Source organism: Hypanus sabinus, chromosome 9 (genome assembly GCF_030144855.1).
Source record: "Hypanus sabinus isolate sHypSab1 chromosome 9, sHypSab1.hap1, whole genome shotgun sequence".
In the NCBI taxonomy this organism is placed as follows: Eukaryota; Metazoa; Chordata; class Chondrichthyes; order Myliobatiformes; family Dasyatidae; genus Hypanus; species Hypanus sabinus.
The window spans coordinates 148,355,067-148,376,076 of record NC_082714.1 but is presented as its reverse complement, the minus strand read 5'-3'; the positions used below and the strand labels follow the sequence as shown (position 1 = coordinate 148,376,076).

General features: G+C 40.3%; 1 protein-coding gene across 3 annotated transcripts in view; it reads left to right on the top strand.

Annotated features, from left to right (window-relative positions):
* The window catches only part of osbpl2b (oxysterol binding protein-like 2b), a 97,816-nt gene that overhangs the window by 36,504 nt on the left and 40,302 nt on the right, over positions 1-21,010 (top strand). For all 3 annotated transcript variants that reach the window (XM_059980768.1, XM_059980769.1, XM_059980770.1), the window contains 2 exons: positions 3,338-3,520; positions 18,447-18,554. In XM_059980768.1, the coding sequence (XP_059836751.1) occupies positions 3,338-3,520; positions 18,447-18,554 (291 nt within the window). The remainder of the gene's footprint in view (positions 1-3,337; positions 3,521-18,446; positions 18,555-21,010) is intronic.

The following is a 21,010-nucleotide window of genomic DNA, read 5'->3' as shown; positions in this document are numbered from 1 at the left end:
CCAACCCAGTGCGCACCAGCTCGGCTGCGCCTCACACAAATGATATTAATAACTGCAGGAAAACAAGCAGGAATCGCCTGTCTGTGCTTACAAGAGCGCACCAACAGATGAACAGATCTAGCGCAACCAAAACAATGCGCAGCAGATTGGTACAGTGGCCTGGGAAATTTGAAATTACAGTTGTGTGGAAAATTTGAAATCAGTGCTGGATTATTGAAGGAACCAGATTACAGGTAGTCAGATTAGTGAAGGTCAACTGTACTGAAAACTACTATTTTTGTTGTTTTGATTCTGAAATTAATGCCTTGATATGCATTTATGCAATGCATGTACTTAGCTTTGAATGTGGTGATAGTTCCATCATCCTATCACTGTTACACTGAAGTGGTAACACTGTTACACTGAAGTTACACTGAAATGCTACTAAGACATTGTCAGCACATCTTTTAACCACATATCCCATATCAAGAACTTTTCTATATTAAAGATATTCAAAGACACTACCTCACCATACTGGTACATGCATGTGTACATGTACCTGTGCAGATGACAATGCTCAGAGACAAGAGGTTCTGTTGAAAGTTTTAAACAGATCCCTAGTTTAAGTTTCACCCTCAAGTCAGAACATCTTCATATTCATCGAGTCCAAATGTTTTTTTTGTGAGAAAAGCTAAATTGAAGTCTCTCTCTTAAAGGACGTTAGAGTGAAAAATTGAAATCAATAAGACATTAACTTCTATCACCAGGATCAGTATTTGTTTTATTTTGCTTCATTTCATTTGTAATGCTTTAACCTCTTAATATTGGTACGGTTAAATTTTTTCACATATTTTTCTTTAACAATTGATTTTGTTAAGTATTTATCTGGTGGTTGTAGACTGTAGATTGGATAATACTTATTTTGTTAAGAGTTGAACTACAATGTAATACAATCTTAAAATTTTATCTACTTAGAAAAGCTTGAATCTGCTGACAGGGATTTGGAGGTGGTGGGGGGGGAAGTTGATCACAAAGTTTCCTTTTATGCTGACTGATCTTTTACTTTTTATATCAAACCCAGTCATCTCCTTACCCACCCCATGTTCTCACTCCTTGACAAATCTAGCCAGTTTTCTGGATACAAACTTAACTTAAACAAGAGCAAACTTTTTCTAATAAATGGAGAAGTACAATTATTAGAGTTTCATAACCTCCCTTTAAAGGTAGTGAATAACCAATTTACTTACCTTGGCATCACATTAACAAGGAAATACAGGTGTCTTTTTGGAGAAAACTTTATTAATTTGTTAGATCAATCAAAACAGAGCCTAGCACAGTGGTCACCCCGTCCATGTCCCTGATGGGCCAAATCAACGTTGTCAAAATGAACATCCTTCCTAAATTTTTATACTTTTTTCAATCCATACTAATTTTCATTCTTAAGGCTTTTTTTGACTTGCTAGACTCAGTCATATTGCCCTACCTATGGAAGGGCAAGCGTCCCTGACTGAACAAAGTTCATCTTCAAAAATCTAAAGTGTTGGGGGCATGGCTCTGCCCAATTTCCGCCTAAACTACTGGGCAGCTAACATTCATTGTCTCATCTTTTGTTCTAATTTTTATAATCAATCCGACTGCCCAATATGGGCGACAATGGAGCTGAACTCTACTGAGAGTGTGGGCCCAGTTCAGAAAGCTTAGTGGTCTCCATGGCTTCTCTCTTTCAAGTCCTATTCCACATAATCATCTCTTCCAGCCTTCTATACATGATTCAACATTTCAAGGCTGGTACAGAAAGGGCATCAGACAGTTTAAAGATCTATTTTTAGATAACTGATTTGCATCATTTGAACAACTGTCTGTGAAGTTTAATCTACCCAACACTCATTTTTTTCAGATATTTGCAAATTGGGAATTTTATTTGCCCCCTGATACCAAACTTCCCTGAGACACCCGACAGAGACATCATTGATATGTTTCTCTGTATGAATCCATTGCGCAAAGGTCTAATATCTTTTACCTGTGATAAGCTGGCGGCTCAGAGGCGAGCCTCTCTTGACAAAATTAAAACTACCTGGAAGCACGATTTAAATTTTTCAATGTCAGTTGAAGTATGGGATGAAGTCCTCAAATTAGTTAACTCAACCTTTTTATGTGCCCGCCACTGCCTGTTAGAGTTCAAGGGGCCATATGTCTAAAACTAAATTATCTCGCAATTATAGGGAGAAGCGCTGTTGACGTCTTGGCCCGAAATGTTGACAGTGCTTCTACCTATAGATGCTGCCTGGTCTTCTGCGTTCCACCAGCATTTTGTGTGTGTTGCTTAAATTTCCAGCATCTGCCGATTTCCTCGTGTTATCTTGCGTTTACCCAGACGTTAATCCCTGTTGTGACAAATGCAAAAGGGGCGAGGCTTCCCCTATCCATATGTACTGGACATGCCCTAGTTTGGAATAATACTGGAAAGATGTCTTCCAAACTCGATCCCAAATACTTAATTACAGTTTGGAACTCAACTGTTTGATTGCTCTTTTTGGCACTTCTGGAGAGGGGAACATGCACCTAAGTCCGACTAAATGTCACACACTGTCTTTTGCTTCTCTGTTGGCCAGGTGCGCAGTTTTGCTCAGGTGGAGGGATGCTGCCCTGCCCACCCACGCTTAATGGCTCAGGGAAATCATGTCCAGTCTACACCTTCAGAAGCTCCGCTATTTAATCCTCAATTTGGGCATGAAGTTCCAAAAAGTCTGGGGACCCTTTCTTGAATATTTTCAAAATTCCCAGCCAGACTAAAGGTCCATTCTCTTTCCCTTTCCTCAGTACAAAAATCCCTGACCTCCAGCATTTTCCGGTAAAACTCTTGGACTCAAATTTTTATCACACAACAGCCTATGTATTAGAAAAATACATCTTCTCTATACCAGTGCAGCTCTGTGGGGACAAAGGTTCTGTTTAACCCTTTTTGCCAATGCATTGATGGCTTGGAGTTGGGGACTGGGAGGGGTGGGGTGATAATGTTTGTACTATGGGTGCATCTCTTTCATAAATGTGAATTGTACATTTGATATGCACTGCACAATTCTCCTTTATACTATGTTCTCTTTATTTAGAAAAACAATAAAAATATTGTTAAAAAAAGGCTTCAATCTGAAAAAAAGTTCAAACAAAAACAGGTTTATTGTAAAGTGTATTGGGATGTTTTGAAGAATGTAAATTTCTCCCTTTCAATAATATCTGATGATTCAATTCCTATATTCTGTTACAGATATGTTGAGCTTTACCGTATGTAGATTTTAAATAACAATGCTATTATTTTTTACAATGTGAAATACATTTGTTATCATTTTTGTTTTGGTAGGAACGATCTTGGATTCAGACTTGTATCTGAACAGGTTAGCCATCACCCGCCAGTCAGTGCATTTTATTCAGAGGGCATCAATAAGGATTTTGTTTTCCATGGTTCCATTTATCCAAAGCTTAAATTTTGGGGAAAGAGTGTTGAAGCAGAACCACGAGGAACTATTACATTAGAACTTAAAAAGTAAGTATATTTATATCTTATTTCTCATGTTGTATCTAGTTTCAAGTAAGTGAATGAAATGTCTGTTGTTAGTGCTTGAGTTATAAATTGTGTGTCTTAAGCTGGTCTTAATGACTTAATGAGCATCAAATTTTAACTGTCAAGGGAATTTCTATGGCTGGCCATAATGTCATACCAAATTCTTTGTTAAAATCATACCATTGTTAAATTTTGAATGCATGTTGCAGTCAACTCTTGTGGCAATACCTTAACATTGTAACTTTCATTTGCATAAATTACCATTCTGTAGTTTCTTTTGAGTTTTTCCCCCTTTAATTATCAAATTTAGCAAAGAGAACTTCAGTGGTTTATCTAGATTTACCTAACACCTCCCTTGACATTCCTTTCCGGCATACTGTATCCATTTTTTATCTCTTGCTATAGAAATTCATGCTGATCTTTTTGAACATTGAGTCCCTAGTTGGTTATCAAATTTATCATTATTGCCTTATTGAGTTTAAAAATGATGTACATTTCCTCTTTTTGTCACCCTTAATGAAGCAATGCTCCCTTCCTCTCTATTCCCGTTGCCTATAAAGCACAGGTTTCCAACCTTTTTTTTTATGCCTTGGACCCCTACCATTAACCAAGGGATCAGTGGACCTCAGGTTGGGAACCCCTGTTATAAAGAATTCAATTGGAGTTAAAATACCTATTCTGATAACCTTAGGCAAGATTATCTTTTTTAACTCTTTTATCCAGATACAGAATTCCAGATAAGCAGTTTTTTTTCATAATTCAGCTCTTTTGGGATACAGGGATCTATGGAAAGCACAGTTCAGGCAATATACCTATCTGCTGCAATCTTGACTGTGCTTGGATGGTCATTTAGAGACTGTTGTCTTGTGATCTGATGCAGGGCACCTTGTACAATTGACAACAGTAAAATACTGATTAACTTATAATTTAAATTGTTTCAGTTTACTCAGATATAATCATCTTTGTGCCTTATGATTCCAAATTGTGTAAATTTTCATGATTTCTGTGTAAAACTGCTGCTATTTCTCTACTGCTGTGATTGTCCTGTATTTTCCTGCAATAGTGTGCAGTAATGTGAAAATTCTTACCATTGTCACTATGAACTTTGCTGTACAGTATTGGAGCATCAATACTTGCAGTTTCCCACATTCAGAATTGGGAAAACTGTTCCCTGAACTTGTGCCACACTGGACTTGATGCAATTTTATCATTTCTTTCCTTTCAATGGAGAGGAAATAAACTACAAAAGGCAGGAGGGGGAGGGGTAAATTTCTGTGAAGTTTTTGTTAAATGTTTTGTAGTGCTTCTATGTGTTTAAATTGTCATAAATTTAAAACAAATGCTTCACGTGTTTTAAGTGAAAGTTGCTGACCAACTTCAAAGAGGGCAATTAAAAAAGATTGCTGGGTAGGATACTTCTTATTGGCTTTTTATTTCTATTCATTTCAAAAGTAAAGTCCTGGAGTTTGTTTATTATTATGACCTCCTTAAGACACCTAGTGCTACTTCTCAGTAGCATATACCAGTAACTGTAGATACACCCGCTCTTCTGCCCTATTTACAAAATTGCAAATAACATTGCCATAATAAATCTCACAGGATTCCACTGTTGCATGCTTGTGTTTCCCTGAATATGGTGTTTACCTCAATTTGCCTAATACATGAATAAGAAATGTATAAGTCCTTCTATTATTCAGCAGGATTTGCTGATCCTTAACATTCAAAAGATTATGACAAACTATTTGCAGTGAATATTTACTTCTGTGGCACCATCACCACCTCTACTGAATAGTGTATGATAGTCATTTCCAGACTGAACTCCCTCTGCCAATCTGAAAGTTTAACTGAGCACTTTAGTTCAAAGTTGAACATGTGTAAGTTGATAGGTATTTTCTGTACCTGGAACAGACCCAAGCATACAATTTCCTATGTTACACTGTTTGTCAGAATTCTTCTGAGGCATGATGTAGTGGGGCATCTTCACTGAGCTCACTAGAGCAAGTCTGAACATGATTTTGGAAACCCAACTCAAGTAAATTTTCTGTATTTTACACCCTTAGGGCTTCTAACATTAATTGAATGACTTTAACAGTGCCAAATCTGATTGGATTCACTCTTGGATTTAACTGTTAAATTTTCTCGCACATTCCATGATGACACAGTGCAGAAAGCATTAAGGGCTTTGGGCTTTAAGCTTTTTGTGGTATTCATTTCTTGAGTGGATTTATGTTGAATGCAGTTAATGATGCAGTTGTAGCAATGGATTATTGTATCTCTCTGTATGTTATTTCTAAACGAGTATACAATACATCTGCCTAGTTGCAATCTCTTTCTTTTCTTTCTTTTTCAATCTTTTTATTGAATTTCAGAAATAAAAAAAACATAATATAATAATAAATAGGTTATAAATGCATAAGACGAAATTGAATTAATAGTAGGATAACAATATCCTATTAAAATATCAACAGAAAAACCGTACATTATCAATCAAGTCCATAATAGTTATATGAAAAAAATAAAAATAATCATCAAAAGAAAAAGAAAAAATTATAAAAATACAGGCAAAAAATATAAAAAAAATACTAAACTAAACTAACATGGGCAATAATAACAGTTTATTTGTATATGATAGTGCCAAAAACTCCGGAACTCCATACCTGAACAAGAATAAGTAAAGAGAAGGTCTGGAAGAGGCCAAATTAATTCATATGAAAATATCGAATGAACGGTCCCCAAGTTTCTTCAAATTTAATTGATAAGTCAAAAATAGTGCTTCTAATTTTTTCCAAGCTCAGAAAAGAAATAGTTTGAGAGAACCACTGGAACGTGGTAGGAGGATTTACTTCTTTCCAATTTTGTAAAATAGACCTTCTGGCCATTAATGTTACAAAAGCAATCATTCGTCTAATTGAAGGGGAAAACTGATTATCATCCTCATTTGGTATACCAAAAATTGCAGTAATAAAATGAGGTTGTAAATCGATATTCCAAATTGAGGAAATGGTAGCAAATATGTCCTTCCAATAGTTATGTAAAGTGGGACATGACCAAAACATGTGGGTCAATGAAGCCACATCTGAATGACATCTGTCACATTGAGGGTTAATATGAGAATAGAATCGAGCAAGCTTATCTTTAGACATATGAGCTCTATGTACAATTTTAAATTGTATTAAAGCATGTTTAGCACATATAGAAGAAGAATTAACCATTTGTAAAATTTTTTCCCATTTTTCTATTGATATATTATATTGAAGTTCTTTTCCCATTCTTGTTTAATTCTACCTGATATTTCTGATTGTATCTTCATAATCATATTATAAATAAAAGACACTAATCCCTTCTGATAGGGATTTAAGGTAAAAATCATACCTAAAAAGTCCATTGAAGTTGAATTGGGGAAGGATGGTAGAATTTTATGTAAAAAATTTCTAATTTGTAAATATCTAAAAAAGTTAGATTTAGGTAACTCAAATTTGTTGGAAAGTTGGTTGAAAGACATCAAACTACCTTCAAAGAAGAGATCACAAAAACATTTTATACCTTTCCTTTTCCATATGCTAAAGGCTTGATCTGTCAAAGAAGGTTTGAAAAAAAAAATTCAGTAAAATAGGGCGATCAAGAACAAAGTTTTTCAGAGTAAAAAATTTACGAAATTGAAACCAAATTCGTAATGTATGTTTGACAACAGGGTTGGATATCTGTTTATTGAATTTAACTAAATCGGCAGAAAGAGAAGAACCCAGAACGGAGAATAGAGAATATCCCTGTGCCTCATTGCATTCTAAATTTACCCACTGTGGGCACAATGGTGAATCCAAATCTGATTTCCAATAAATTAAGTTACAAATATTATTCGCCCAATAGTAAAATCTAAAGTTAGGTAGAGCTAAACCACCATCTTTTTTAGATTTTTGTAATTGCCTTTTACTTAACCTAGGATTTTTATTTTGCCACACAAATGAAGAAATTTTTGAATCAATGTTATCAAAAAAAGATTTAGGAATAAAAATTGGTAAAGCTTGAAATAAATATAGAAATTTCGGTAAAATCATCATTTTAATAGCATTAATCCGACCAACTAATGATAAGGATAAGGGAGACCATCTTGTAGTAAGTTGTTGAATTTGATAAATCATAGGTAGAAAATTCAATGTAAATAAATCTTTATATTTCTTAGTAATTTTTATACCTAAATAGATAAAGTTATCAACAACTTTAAATGGTGTCCTTTCATTCAATAAAGTTTGCGCGTTTAAAGGGAATAAATCACTCTTATCCAAGTTTAGTTTGTAACCAGAAAAACTACCAAATTGAGCCAACAAGGATAAAATAGCGGGAATAGACCTGTCAGGATCAGAAATATATAACAACAAGTCATCAGCATAAAGTGATAACTTGTATAATTTCTCATTACGGGTAATACCAAAAATATTAGGAGATTCAAGAATAGCAATGGCTAAAGGTTCTAATGCAATATTAAACAATAAAGGACTTAAGGGACAACCTTGTCTCGTACCACGAGATAATTGAAAAAAAGATCTGTAATTATTTGTAAGAACAGAAGCAACAGGTTTATGATATATTAATTTGATCCATGATATAAAATTAGGACTAAAATTAAAATATCTCAAAGTGTTAAATAAGTATACCCATTCAACTCTATCAAAGGCTTTTTCAGCATCTAGTGAAATAACACATTCTGGAATTGTGGGTGATGAAGTATAAATTATATTAATCAATTCTCTAATATTAAAAAAGGAATACCGATTCCTAATAAAACCAGTTTGGTCTTCTGAAATAATCTGTGATAATACCTTTTCTAACCTAATAGCTAAAATTTTTGTAAGAATCTTAGAATCTACATTTAATAGTGATATAGGGCGATAAGATGCACATAGAGTGGGATCCTTATCTTTTTTAAGAATTAGATAGTAGCTTCATAAAAAGACTGAGGTAATCTCTTCTTAACAAATGCATCATTAAAAATTTCACATAGCCAAGGGGAAAGCAAAGAAGAAAAAGTTTTTAAAAATTCTATAATATAACCATCAGGACCAGGAGCTTTCCCTGAGTTCATTGATGAGATGGCCTCTCCTATTTCGACCAGAGAGATAGGAGCATCAAACAAGCTACGATCTTCATCTGTCAGTTTGGGAATATTCAAATTGTTAAAAAAGTTATCCATCATGGACAGATCGCCATCAAATTCTGATATAAAGATTTATAAAAATCTTGAAAAGTGTTATTGATTTCTTTATGATCAGTAGTCAGATTGCCGTCTTGTTTACAAATTTTAATAATTTGTCGCTTAGTTGAAATAGTTTTTAATTGGTTAGCTAATAATTTACCAGTTCGATCACTATGGATATAAAATTGGGCCCTGGTCCTAATTAATTGATTCTCAATTGAAGAAGATAATAATAAGTTATGCTCCATTTGAAGCTGAACTCTTTTCTTATAGAGTTCTTTGGTAGGAGTCACAGAATAAATCTTATCAATTTCTTTAATTTTATCCACTAATAAAGCAATATCTAAATATCTTTGTTTTCTTTTACCAACAGAATATGAGATAATTTGTCCACGGATAAAAGCCTTAAAAGAATCCCAAAATATTCCTCTGTCAATCTCTTCTGTATAGTTTGTTGAGAAAAACAAGTCAATTTGCTGTTTTATGTAGGTGATGAATTCTGGATCTTGAAGCAAAGTAGCGTTAAGTCTCCAAGATCTAGTATTATTAGAAAAGTCTGAGATCTTGATAGATAACTTCAAAGGTGCATGATCCGAAATAGCAATAGAATCATATTTACAATCAATAACATCTGTTAATAAACGATGATCAATAAGAAAATAATCAATTCTAGAATAACTGTGATATACATGTGAAAAAAACGAAAATTCTTTATCTTTAGGGTTCAAAAACCGCCATATTTCAGTGATTCCCGAATCAACCATAAAAGAATTAATAAGTGAGGCTGATCTATTCGAAAGAATTCGAATAGGTTTAGATCTATCCATTGAAGGATTCAAACAACAATTGAAATCTCCACCCATTATCAACATATATTCATTTAGATTAGGAAGGGAAGTAAATAAACGTTTAAAAAATTCAGGGCAGTCAAAGTTTGGAGCATAAATATTAACTAGAACCACTTTTCGATTAAAAAGTGAACCAGTTATCAACAAAAATCTGCCCTGTGGATCAGAAATAATTTCATGATGTGTAAACGAAATTGAAAGGTCAATAAAAATAGACACACCCCTAATTTTGGCGGTAGAATTCGAGTGGAATTGTTGACCCTCCAGAACCTAAAAAAGCGTTGATTATCCTCCCTCCTAATATGGGTCTCCTGTGCAAAAATAATATTAGCATTTAGTCTATGGAATACTTTAAATTTTTTTTACGTTTAATTGGATGATTTAAACCATTAGTATTCCAAGAGATAAAGTTAACAGACTTATCCATCATGCCAATATTAATTGTGTATATCATAAAAGGTTAAAAAGACACATAACCCATAAATCAGGAAGAAGGAAAAATGATTCAGGAGCAACCGGAGAACATGACACCTCAACAATATTAATAATTTAAAGTCGGCCCATAAACTAAAAGCAAAAAAATAAAAAGCAAAAGTGTGAAAGAAGATCCCTACCCCCTCCCCCAACCCCACGGAAAAAAGCCAAGCGGCATGCGCACAAACTAACACTAATATTAGCCCCATTTTCAAGATGGCGACTTCATGAAAAGAAAGAAAGGAGAAACTATATAACACCCAGATATAATACAGGGTTGTAAACAAAAAGAATATATATCAATCAAAATGAAAAAAATAATATAAAAAAGCAAAAAATCATTAATAAAAAAAAGGATAACCATTGAAGTTTAAAATAGTGTAATATGCCTTTAAAAAAAATTCCATATTCAAATATAAGGAAATGACATTTCAAAAACAAAGACTTATGGGAAGAAGAAACGACAGTTTGAAAGGACCATATTACAAAATATAGATGTAAATTCACCAATTTTTTTTAAAAAAAAGGTTATCAAAATAGAATTAAAAAAGGGTTCAATAACCACTACAATATATATTAAAAAAAGGTTCAAAAATTCAAAACATTCGTCCCATTCTCAAATACAGGCAAATAAACGCTTACGGAAAGCAAAGTCTTATGGGAAGAAGAAACGACATCTTAAAAAATAAATCATTATTACAAAGTCTTAACATGTATATCTAATCCAGAGGGAAAAAAAATTAATTAAGAAAAAAGACATTATAGTAAAGTTAAAAAAGCATCTGTAAATCATGATAATAATAAAAAAAACCAGGTCTATAGACCAAAATAAAAAGCTATACCGCAGCTTCATAAGTTAAAGTCTAAACGGAATGACGTCTTCTCTCCAAAAGTTCTTCCACATAACACATAGTTCAAGTTGTACTAGACGAGCGATATTCTTCAAAGAATTTCTTCGCTTCTTCCGGAGTATTAAAGAAACGCTGACTGTTGTCGCTCAATGTAATTCTGAGATTCGCTGGATATCTTAAAGCTTGTTTAAGTCCAATCGAATGAACCTCCGCCATCACCGGTTTAAAAGCAATTCTTGCCCTCATTACCTCGAATGAATAGTCCTCCACAATATGAAAGTTGTTGCTTCTGTGAGAAATCATACCTTTCTGACGAGCTAATCGAATTAAAAGCTCTTTCTCCCGAGGATAATGGAGACGGACAATCACAGCTCGTGGCTTGTCTTTCGCAGCCGAAAATCTCGAAACTCTGTGGGCACGATCAATAGTAGGTTTAACCCGCAAAGCGTCCTCGCCAAAAATTTCCCACAATAAATTAGAGAAATATTCAGTTAAGTCACCAGACTCGAGATTTTCGGGAAATCCAATAATAAACAAATTCTGTCTGCGAGACCGGTTTTCAAGATAGGTGATTTTAAACTTATACTGCTCCACTATTTTAGCGGTCGATCGTACCTTCTCCTCCAAAGTTTCGATTGTACGTATTTTTTCACAAATTATCTTGTCAAGAGCCGCAAACTTTTCTTCATGGCGTTCAATAACTGCTGCCTGCGATTGAAGCTTGATATCAAATGATTTAACGACTTCTTCAAGCTCCGATATTTTCGCAGTAAGTTTGTTTTCCAGACTTGCAAGTTTAGTATCCAGAAGATTGGAGATTGCATCGAGAGATATAGGGTCTTTAGATGATTTCTTAGGTACAGACATTTTAAGTTTGAAAAAATTAAATCCAGTGTTATTTTTAAAAAGAAAAATAAATCATAAATATCAACCCATATGATTAAGTACGAAAAGGTTTGATTGAAGGGTGATTATAGCTTAAAAAATGAAGAGCGTGTGGCGGCTCATTTCCTAGCGTATGCGAACCGACTCACAATTAGATAGCCTACGGGGGTTTGCGAGCACAGAGCTTTGGAGCCTCTTCGCCATGGGGGGCCGGTTGACAGAGGCTTAAAAGTGAGGCTGAAGTTTTCGAATAAAGTTTTTCCTTCGACTGCAGTTACCGACTCCGTGTCGTAATTTTAGCGCTGTTTGTAGCACACCGCTACAATTGGTGACCCCGACGGTCCAAACGATTTTTGGACCAGAAATGACCGACGCCGCCTCTGTTCATGTGGTTTCGTTGAAACTGCCGGGTTTCTGGACACAGCGCCCGGACCTATGGTTCCAGCAAGCCGAAGCCCAATTCCACGTTCGCCGGATCACCTCAGAAGACACCCGCTACTACTACGTGGTGGGCTCCCTCGACCAGGACACAGCTGCCCAGGTCGCGGAGTTCGTACAGTCGCCCCCGGCAGACGGCAAGTACACGGAATTCAAAGCCCTGCTCCTCAGGATTTTCGGACTCTCACGGCGCGAGCGGGCTGCCCGTTTACTGCACCTGGATGGCTTGGGCGACAGACCTCCATCGGCTTTAATGAACGAGATGTTGTCTCTGGCCGAGGGACACACAGGCCTCATGTTTGAGCAGGCATTCCTGGAGCAGCTGCCCGAGGACATACGCCTGCTGCTGTCCGACGCGGATTTCAGTGACCCCCGGAAGGTGGCAGCCCGGGCGGACTTGCTGTGGAACGCCAAAAAGGTGAGCGGGGCGTCCATCGCACAGATCACCCAGCCACGCTCCCGGCAGCAAACCAGTCCAGGCCCGGCCGCAGAGCCCACTAACCCCCGGCCCAATGACCACTGGTGCTTCTACCACCAGCGGTGGGGCGCAGAAGCCCGCCGTTGCCGCCCGCCCTGCAAGTTCCCGGGAAACGCCAGGGCCAGCCGCCGCTGATGGCTACGGCGGCTGGCCATCGGGATAGCCTCCTGTATGTGTGGGATAGCAGGTCGGGACGCCGCTTTTTGGTCGACACTGGGGCTGAGGTCAGCGTTTTACCTCCGACAAGTTACGACACTCGCAGCAGGGCACCGGGTCCCCCCCTGAGGGCCGTGAATGGCAGCACAGTAAGGACCTATGGCACCCGTCAGGTGCAGCTACAGTTCGGCCCCAGCCAGTTCACGTGGGACTTCACACTGGCCGCCGTAGCCCAACCGCTTCTGGGTGCGGATTTTTTGCGAGCTCACAGCCTGCTGGTTGACCTGCCCAGGAAGAGACTGGTACACGCCGAGACCTTTCAGACGTTCTCCCTGGGCGCGGCCCAGTTGCCAGCCCCTCACCTCGGCTCCATCACGCTGTCCGACAACGACTTCACCAGGGTCCTGGCGGAGTTCCCATCGGTTCTGGCACCGCAGTTCACAGCAGCCATGCCCAGGCACGGCGTACAGCACCACATCCCGACACAGGGACCACCCCTCCATGCCCGTGCTCGGCGGCTTCCCCCGGACAAGCTCCGACTGGCGAAGGAGGAGTTCCAGAGAATGGAGGAATTGGGGATCATCCGGCGGTCCGACAGCCCCTGGGCTTCCCCCCTGCACATGGTGCCCAAAGCGACAGGGGGCTGGAGACCGTGCGGCGACTACCGCAGGCTGAACGAGGCTACCACACCGGACCGCTACCCTGTGCCGCACATTCAGGACTTTGCGGCAAACCTGCACGGCGCCCGGATCTTCTCCAAGGTCGACCTTGTCCGAGGGTACCATCAAATCCCGATGCATCCTGACGACGTCCCCAAGACGGCTCTCATCACCCCGTTTGGCCTCTTCGAGTTCCTCCGCATGCCGTTCGGCCTGAAGAATGCCGCACAGACGTTCCAGCGGTTAATGGACGCGGTGGGACGGGACCTGGACTTCGCGTTCATCTATTTGGATGACATCCTCATAGCCAGCGGCAGTCGTCAGGAGCATCTGTCCCACCTCCGTCAACTCTGCGCCCGACTGAGTGAGTACGGTCTTACAATCAACCCTGCCAAATGCCAGTTCGGACTTGATACCATTGACTTCCTGGGCCACAGGATTACTAAAGACGGGGCAACCCCTCTGCCCGCTAAGGTAGATGCGGTCCGCCACTTCCCCCGACCCACCACGGTCAAAGGCCTTCAGGAATTCGTAGGTATGGTCAATTTCTACCGCCGCTTCCTCCCTTCAGCTGCCCGGATCATGCGCCCCCTGTTCGCCCTGATGTCGGGTCCGAGCAAGGACATTACCTGGGACGAGGAGTCCGCCGCCGCTTTTGTTCAAACGAAGGAAGCTTTGGCTGACGCCGCAATGCTAGTACATCCCAGAATGGACACCCCTACCGCCCTCACAGTGGACGCATCAAACACGGCAGTCGGTGGGGTGCTGGAGCAGCTCATCGCAGGTCGCTGGCAACCCCTGGCGTTTTTCAGCAAACACCTGCGGCCACCCGAGCTCAAGTACAGTGCTTTTGACCGGGAACTGTTGGCGCTCTACCTGGCAATCCGGCATTTCAGGTACTTCCTAGAAGGTCGGCCCTTCACCGCGTTCACGGACCACAAACCGCTTACCTTTGCGTTTACGAAAGCATCCGACCCCTGGTCATCCCGCCAGCAACGCCACCTGTCCTACATCTCTGAATACACAACGGATGTCCGGCACGTCTCGGGTAAGGACAATGTCGTGGCGGATGCGCTCTCTCGCCCTACCGTTCATGCCCTTTCCCAAGGGGTAGACTTTGAGGCACTGGCAGAGGCACAGCAGGTAGATGAGGAGATTCCGAGTTACAGGACTGCAGTCTCTGGTTTGCAGCTCCAGGACTTCCCCGTGGGCCCAGGTGAGAGGACCCTACTCTGTGACGTCGCCACCAACCAGCCCCGTCCGGTCGTCCCCGCAGCCTGGCGGCGACGTGTTTTCGACTCCATTCATAACTTGGCGCATCCCTCCATCCGGACAACTGTCCGGATGGTTTCCAGCAGGTTCGTTTGGCACGGACTCCGCAAACAGGTCAGTGAATGGGCCAGGACGTGCATGCACTGCCAGACGGCCAAGGTTCAGCGGCACACCAAAGCCCCACCGCAGCAGTTCCATCCCGCCCACCGGCGTTTCGACCACATTCATGTGGATATCGTGGGCCCCCTGCCAGTGTCGCGCGGAGCGCGTTACCTCCTGACTATCGTGGACCGGTTCACAAGATGGCCAGAGGCGGTCCCGCTCACCGACACCACCTCCGAATCTTGCGCCCGAGCCCTGATCGCCACCTGGATATCCCGCTTTGGTGTACCAGCCCACATTACCTCCGACAGAGGCGCCCAGTTCACCTCCAGCCTGTGGTCAGCTATGGCCAGCCTTTTGGGGACTCAGCTGCACCACACCACTGCCTACCACCCACAGTCGAACGGGCTAGTGGAGCGTTTCCACCGTCACCTGAAGTCGGCCCTCATGGCCCGCCTGCGAGGAGCCAACTGGGCGGACGAGCTTCCCTGGGTCCTTCTCGGCATCCGCACAGCGCCCAAGGACGACCTGCACGCCTCGTCGGCCGAGTTGGTATACGGCGCGCCCCTGGCCGTCCCCGGGGAGTTCCTACCAGCCCCGAGGGGGCAAGAGGAAGAACCCGCTGCAGTCCTGGGCAGACTTCGCGAGAAGCTCGGTAACCTGGCCCCCATACCCACTTCACAGCATGGGCGGCACCCGACCTGCGTACCCAAAGACCTACGGAACTGTAAGTTTGTGTTTGTACGAAGGGGCGGGCATCGGCCACCGCTGCAGCGGCCATACGAGGGGCCGTTTACGGTGCTCCGGAACAACGGGTCCACGTTCGTGCTGGACGTTGGGGGGAAGGAGGAGGTTTTCACGGTGGACCGCCTCAAGCCGGCCCATGTGGACCTGGCGCAACCGGCCGAGTTTCCGGCGCCTCGGCGCAGAGGCCGACCTCCCAAGCAGGTTCTGGCCCAGGCTGTGGACATTGGGGGGTGTATCGCCGGTTCTGGGGGGGGGGTTATGTGGCGGCTCATTTCCTAGCGTATGCGAACCGACTCACAATTAGATAGCCTACGGGGGTTTGCGAGCACAGAGCTTTGGAGCCTCTTCGCCATGGGGGGCCGGTTGACAGAGGCTTAAAAGTGAGGCTGAAGTTTTCGAATAAAGTTTTTCCTTCGACTGCAGTTACCGACTCCGTGTCGTAATTTTAGCGCTGTTTGTAGCACACCGCTACAAGCGCCTAAAAGGCAGATGTCTACGTCGCCCCCTAGTTGCAATCTCAAAAGAAATTTGATAAAATGATCAACAATGACTTGGGAATAAGTAAACAACAGAGGAATTAAGAAATTCCTTTATGAAAGAAGATGCACAAAATATTTACTGGAAGTACCTGAGAACAAAGCATGCATTGAAAATGAAGGAAAGTAGTACTTTTTATTTTAAATCTGAAGTTAGTGAGACTGAAAGCCAATAATTCCCAAGGATCTAATTGCCTACACTTACTTTGAAAGGTAAGGCTATAAAGATGATAAATGTTGGGGACTTCAAATGGGTTATCTTTAGTAGCTGGGGACTTCAACCAGGCTGACTTGAAGAATCGACTACCAAAATACAATAAGCACATCTTTTCTCCCAGGGGTACAAAAACCTTTGACCACTGTTACAAAAACTTTGAAGGGTCCCTATCATCCATCCTCCACCTGGACATTGGGGAAATCAGATTGGGTTGGGTTCCTCCTCCCTGTTTACAAATAACATCAACCAGAAAGTTGTACAATTTTGATCTAAGGAAATAGATGAGCTTCTACACTGTACCTTCCGGTCGGTAGACTGATCCACATACAAAGATTCAGTAGCTAATCTAAATGAATATGACACTGTGGGCACAGACTTCTTCAGCAAGTCTGTAGACCATTGCATACCAGAGAGATCAATCCAGGTTTCTGCTGAAACAGAGATATGCAGTCCCTACTGAAGTCTAGGTCTGAGGCAGGCAAATCAGGTTTGCCTGACCTATATAGGAAATCTGGGTATTATCTTCATAAAGCTCATAGAAGTGCCAAGAGATTATCCCAGACCAAAATGGAGTCCTGGACCAGCTGTCATTTGTGGCAAGACTTGAAAGCTACAATAGGCTATAAAAATAAGTCAATCATCCCTCCTTGATGAGTTCAATACATGAATGCAACTTTTGAATAGAACAATGTTGCCTCCTGCCTCAACAGTCTCTGATGCATCATTACCCACAGTCACTATTACAGACGTCAGATTAACCTTCCTGAGAGTGAATCTATTGAAACTGGCTGTCTCAAATCTTCAGATCCTAAATGGGCCAGCCAGCAGGAGTACTCGCAGTTATCTTTAACTTCTCCTTAAACCAATTTGAAGTTTTTGCCTTCATTAAGACTGTAAATATCTCAGTGCCAAAGAAAATTAAAGTAATTTGCCTTATTGACAGCTGCCCAATGGCTCTGATATCCATCATCATGAAGAGATTTGAGAGACTGGTCATGGCACAGTTCAACTCCAGCCACTTAGGCAACTCTAACCTGCTGCAATTTGCCTACCACTGAAAAAGGTCCATAGCAACATTATCTCCTACATTCATCTCTGGTACATCTGGATATCAAAGACATCTACGTCAGAGTCCTTTTAAATAACTATACCACAGTCTTCAAACCATAATTTCAAACAAACTCATCACTAAACTCGACCTAGGACTAATCACCACCTTTTAGCAAAAGGATCCTCGACGTCCTGATCAGTGGACCACTATTGGTAAGGATAGGTAATGCCACCTCCACTGTGATAATTCACAACATTGGTGCCCCGTAAGCTGTGTCCCTAACCCTTACTTCATATACATTCACGACTGCATGGCCAGATTCTGCTCTAACTTTGTTTTCAAGTTTGAAAGTGATACCACCATATTCAGCAGTAAGATATTCCAACCATTAATCACGAGGCCAGTACTTAAGATGCTTTCCTTATTTATGTATGCTATCTCATGGTATACCCTCTTTGTTTTACAGTTCTGTCTCTTTAGCTTTAGCTGGAGATTAAATGTCAGAAAATTAAACAACGTCCTTTGGCATTGTTCCTCCCTAAGTTTCATGTCTCCTCGCTCACGGGACTGCAATCCTATATTTAGGCATTTGTTATCCTCCCTATTATTGTTTGTCTTTTAGAACTAAGTAATGCTGTTTGGCAAACTTGCGGGCATATTTTATGTTTTCTGTATCTGTTATTTAAGATGCAGGAAGAAATTTGATAATTTGCCTACACCAACTGATCCATATAATAAATGTTATGTTTAATTGTCAGAAATTATAGGCATCATTTTCGGATCCTTTCAAAATATCGTTGCATTTAATTCCATGAGTGAGCCTATGTAATTATAAACATGTTAAATACCTCTTTTAAATAAGCTTAAGATACCTTTGTCCTTATCCTGCAGTTTGTGGAGTTACATGCATTGCTCATCTGTGCACGTGTGATTATCATGAATGTATGAGAGTACCTTCTCCTATTTTTAGAACAAACCACACTTACTTGCTTTTCATTTACAGGCATAACGAGGCCTATAGTTGGACAAATCCTTCATGTTGTGTACATAATGTAATAATTGGCAAACTGTGGATAGAACAATATGGAACTGTAGAAATTATGAATCACAGGTAAGCTTAGTACTGCAGCTATTGGAAATTGTAAATAAAGCATTTCAGCCTTGTTAACTCCGCATCATTCCTTTTTGCACTACATTTGTAACCTATAGTAATTTTATGTCTTTGTACTGTCACAAGACAACAAATTTCAAATCATATAAGTCAGTAATAATAAATCTGATTTGGAGCCTACATTAGCAGGGGGAAAATTTCTGGTTTTGCACTTATTTTTAATATGAAACTGCCAGACCTGCTGATTATCTTGAGCAATGTTGTTTTAATTCCTTCAGGAATAGTGTTTTATTTTTCTGTTCTTCATGTTATTTGTCTGGAGGTAATTCTTACTGCCATTAAATGGTTAGCTCCTTCAGATAATTTTGAGATTTGCTGTTGTTAGAATTGTGAAAGTCTTCAGTAGATAGCTTTTTAAAAATAATTAAAATTTTCAGAAATGCACCTGCTTAATATTCACAGCAACTAGAATTTATAGATTACCAAGTACTATTTTTGCTACTCATTGATCTTCATTCAGTATGCACACGGTGAAATTCATTATTTTCCATTTACAATGATGCTTCCCAATCTGAGCTTCAAGTTTGCTTTGCTTCATTAATCAGTCATGTGCATTAATTGAAAAGATAGTCTGACTAAGGTATTGCCACACTGGCTATCATTAGCTTTGTGATCATGGATCTCTGCTTTAATTTGGATAATCATGGATCACCACAAAATAGAGAAGTGGCTTTTTAACCAACATCAATTATAACTTGTAAACAACTGTATTGTGGCAAGTCTGTTAGGTTCATTGTGCTATGAAAGAGTTTTAAGTGGTTTCATTCTTCTCTGGGCTCCTGGGTTTTCTTCCTACCCCACTTTTTGAAATTTAGTTTAATGTACTTTTTAGCAAGTGACATCCATACTGTAGCGTCCTGTTGAACCTCATTTCTCAGTCTTTTCCCTATGACTTTAAATCTATCTTTTCCAGTAATGTTGTTTTTCTTCAGTTAGAATAGTTTCCCTTTCTATGAAAAGAAATTACTTAGCCCATCATATCCTCCATTTACCTTATTTATGGAGAACAATCCAGTTGTTCTAGTCTCTTAATGTATTTGTTCTGTCATTGACATATACTGATTCAGGCAGTGTCAAATCTTACAACTGGAGAAAAGTTAATTGATTTGGCTATGACTTGTAGTAGCAGTTGGAAGGATTATTGAGGGATGAAGGAGCCTTTTGGCCATAAGTTTAGATCTGGGTGGTAGCTAATGTGCTTGTATTAAATGTTGCAGACCCAGTTCAATTAAACCTCTTTTAAACAAGTCATTTGACTGCAGGAAAATTAATGATTAGGAAGGGAAAGCATCAGAAATAATGTCAGTTGCTGAGGCTTCAATTTCTCTAATTTTCTCTAACCTCCTGAGCAATCAACAAGGCCACCTTTCAGGCCCTGGGGGTTTATGCACCTTAATGTGCTTTAAGACTGTCTGCCTAATTTCCCTCTTAAGTGTACTTAGAACATAGAAGAGTACAGAACATGAACAGGTCCTTTGGCTCACAATGTTGTCGCAAATTAATTTTAATTAATAATCAAACACCCAACTAAAATAATCTCTTCTGTGACATTATCTCTGTATCTTTCCATTTCTTGCACATTCATGTGCCTATTTAAGAACCTCTTGATTACCTCAAATGTAATTGTCTCCACCACCACTCCAGATGTTTCCATGCACTTGCCACTCTGTTGATTTAAAAATTGTGCTGTACATCTCCTTATCCTTGGAAGGAACTTAGAAGTATAAAGTGGGAACAGATGTTCTCAAGGAAATGTACAGCAGAAACGTGGCAAATGTTCAGGGGGTATTTGTGTGGCATTCTGCATAGGTATGTTCCAGTGAGACAGGGAAAGGATGGTAGGGTACAGGAACCATGGTGTGCAAAGGCTATTGAAAATCTAGTCAAGAAGAAAAGCTTATGAAAGGTTCAAAAAACTAGGTAATGACAGAGATCTAGAAGATTATAAGGCTAGCAGGAAGGAGTTTAAGAATGAAATTAGGAGGGCCAGAGGGACCTGAGAAGGCCTTGGCAGACAGAATTAAAGAAAACCCCAAGGCATTCTACAAGTATATGAAGAGCAAGAGGATAAGGCGTGAGAGAATAGGAACCAATCAAGTGTGACAGTGGAAAAGTGTGTATGGAACCAGAAGAGATAGCTGAAGTAATGACTACTTTGCTTCAGAGTTCACTACGGAAAAGGATCTTGGTGATTGTAGGGATGACTTGCAGCAGATTGAAAAGCTTGATCATGTAGACATTAAGAAAAAGGATGCTAGAACTTTTGGAAAGCATCAAGTTGGTTAAGTCTCTGGGACCGGACGAGATGTACTCCAGGCTACTGTGGGAGGAGAGGGAGGAGATTGCTGTACCTCTGACGATGATCTCTGCGTCATCAATGGGGATGGGAGACGTTC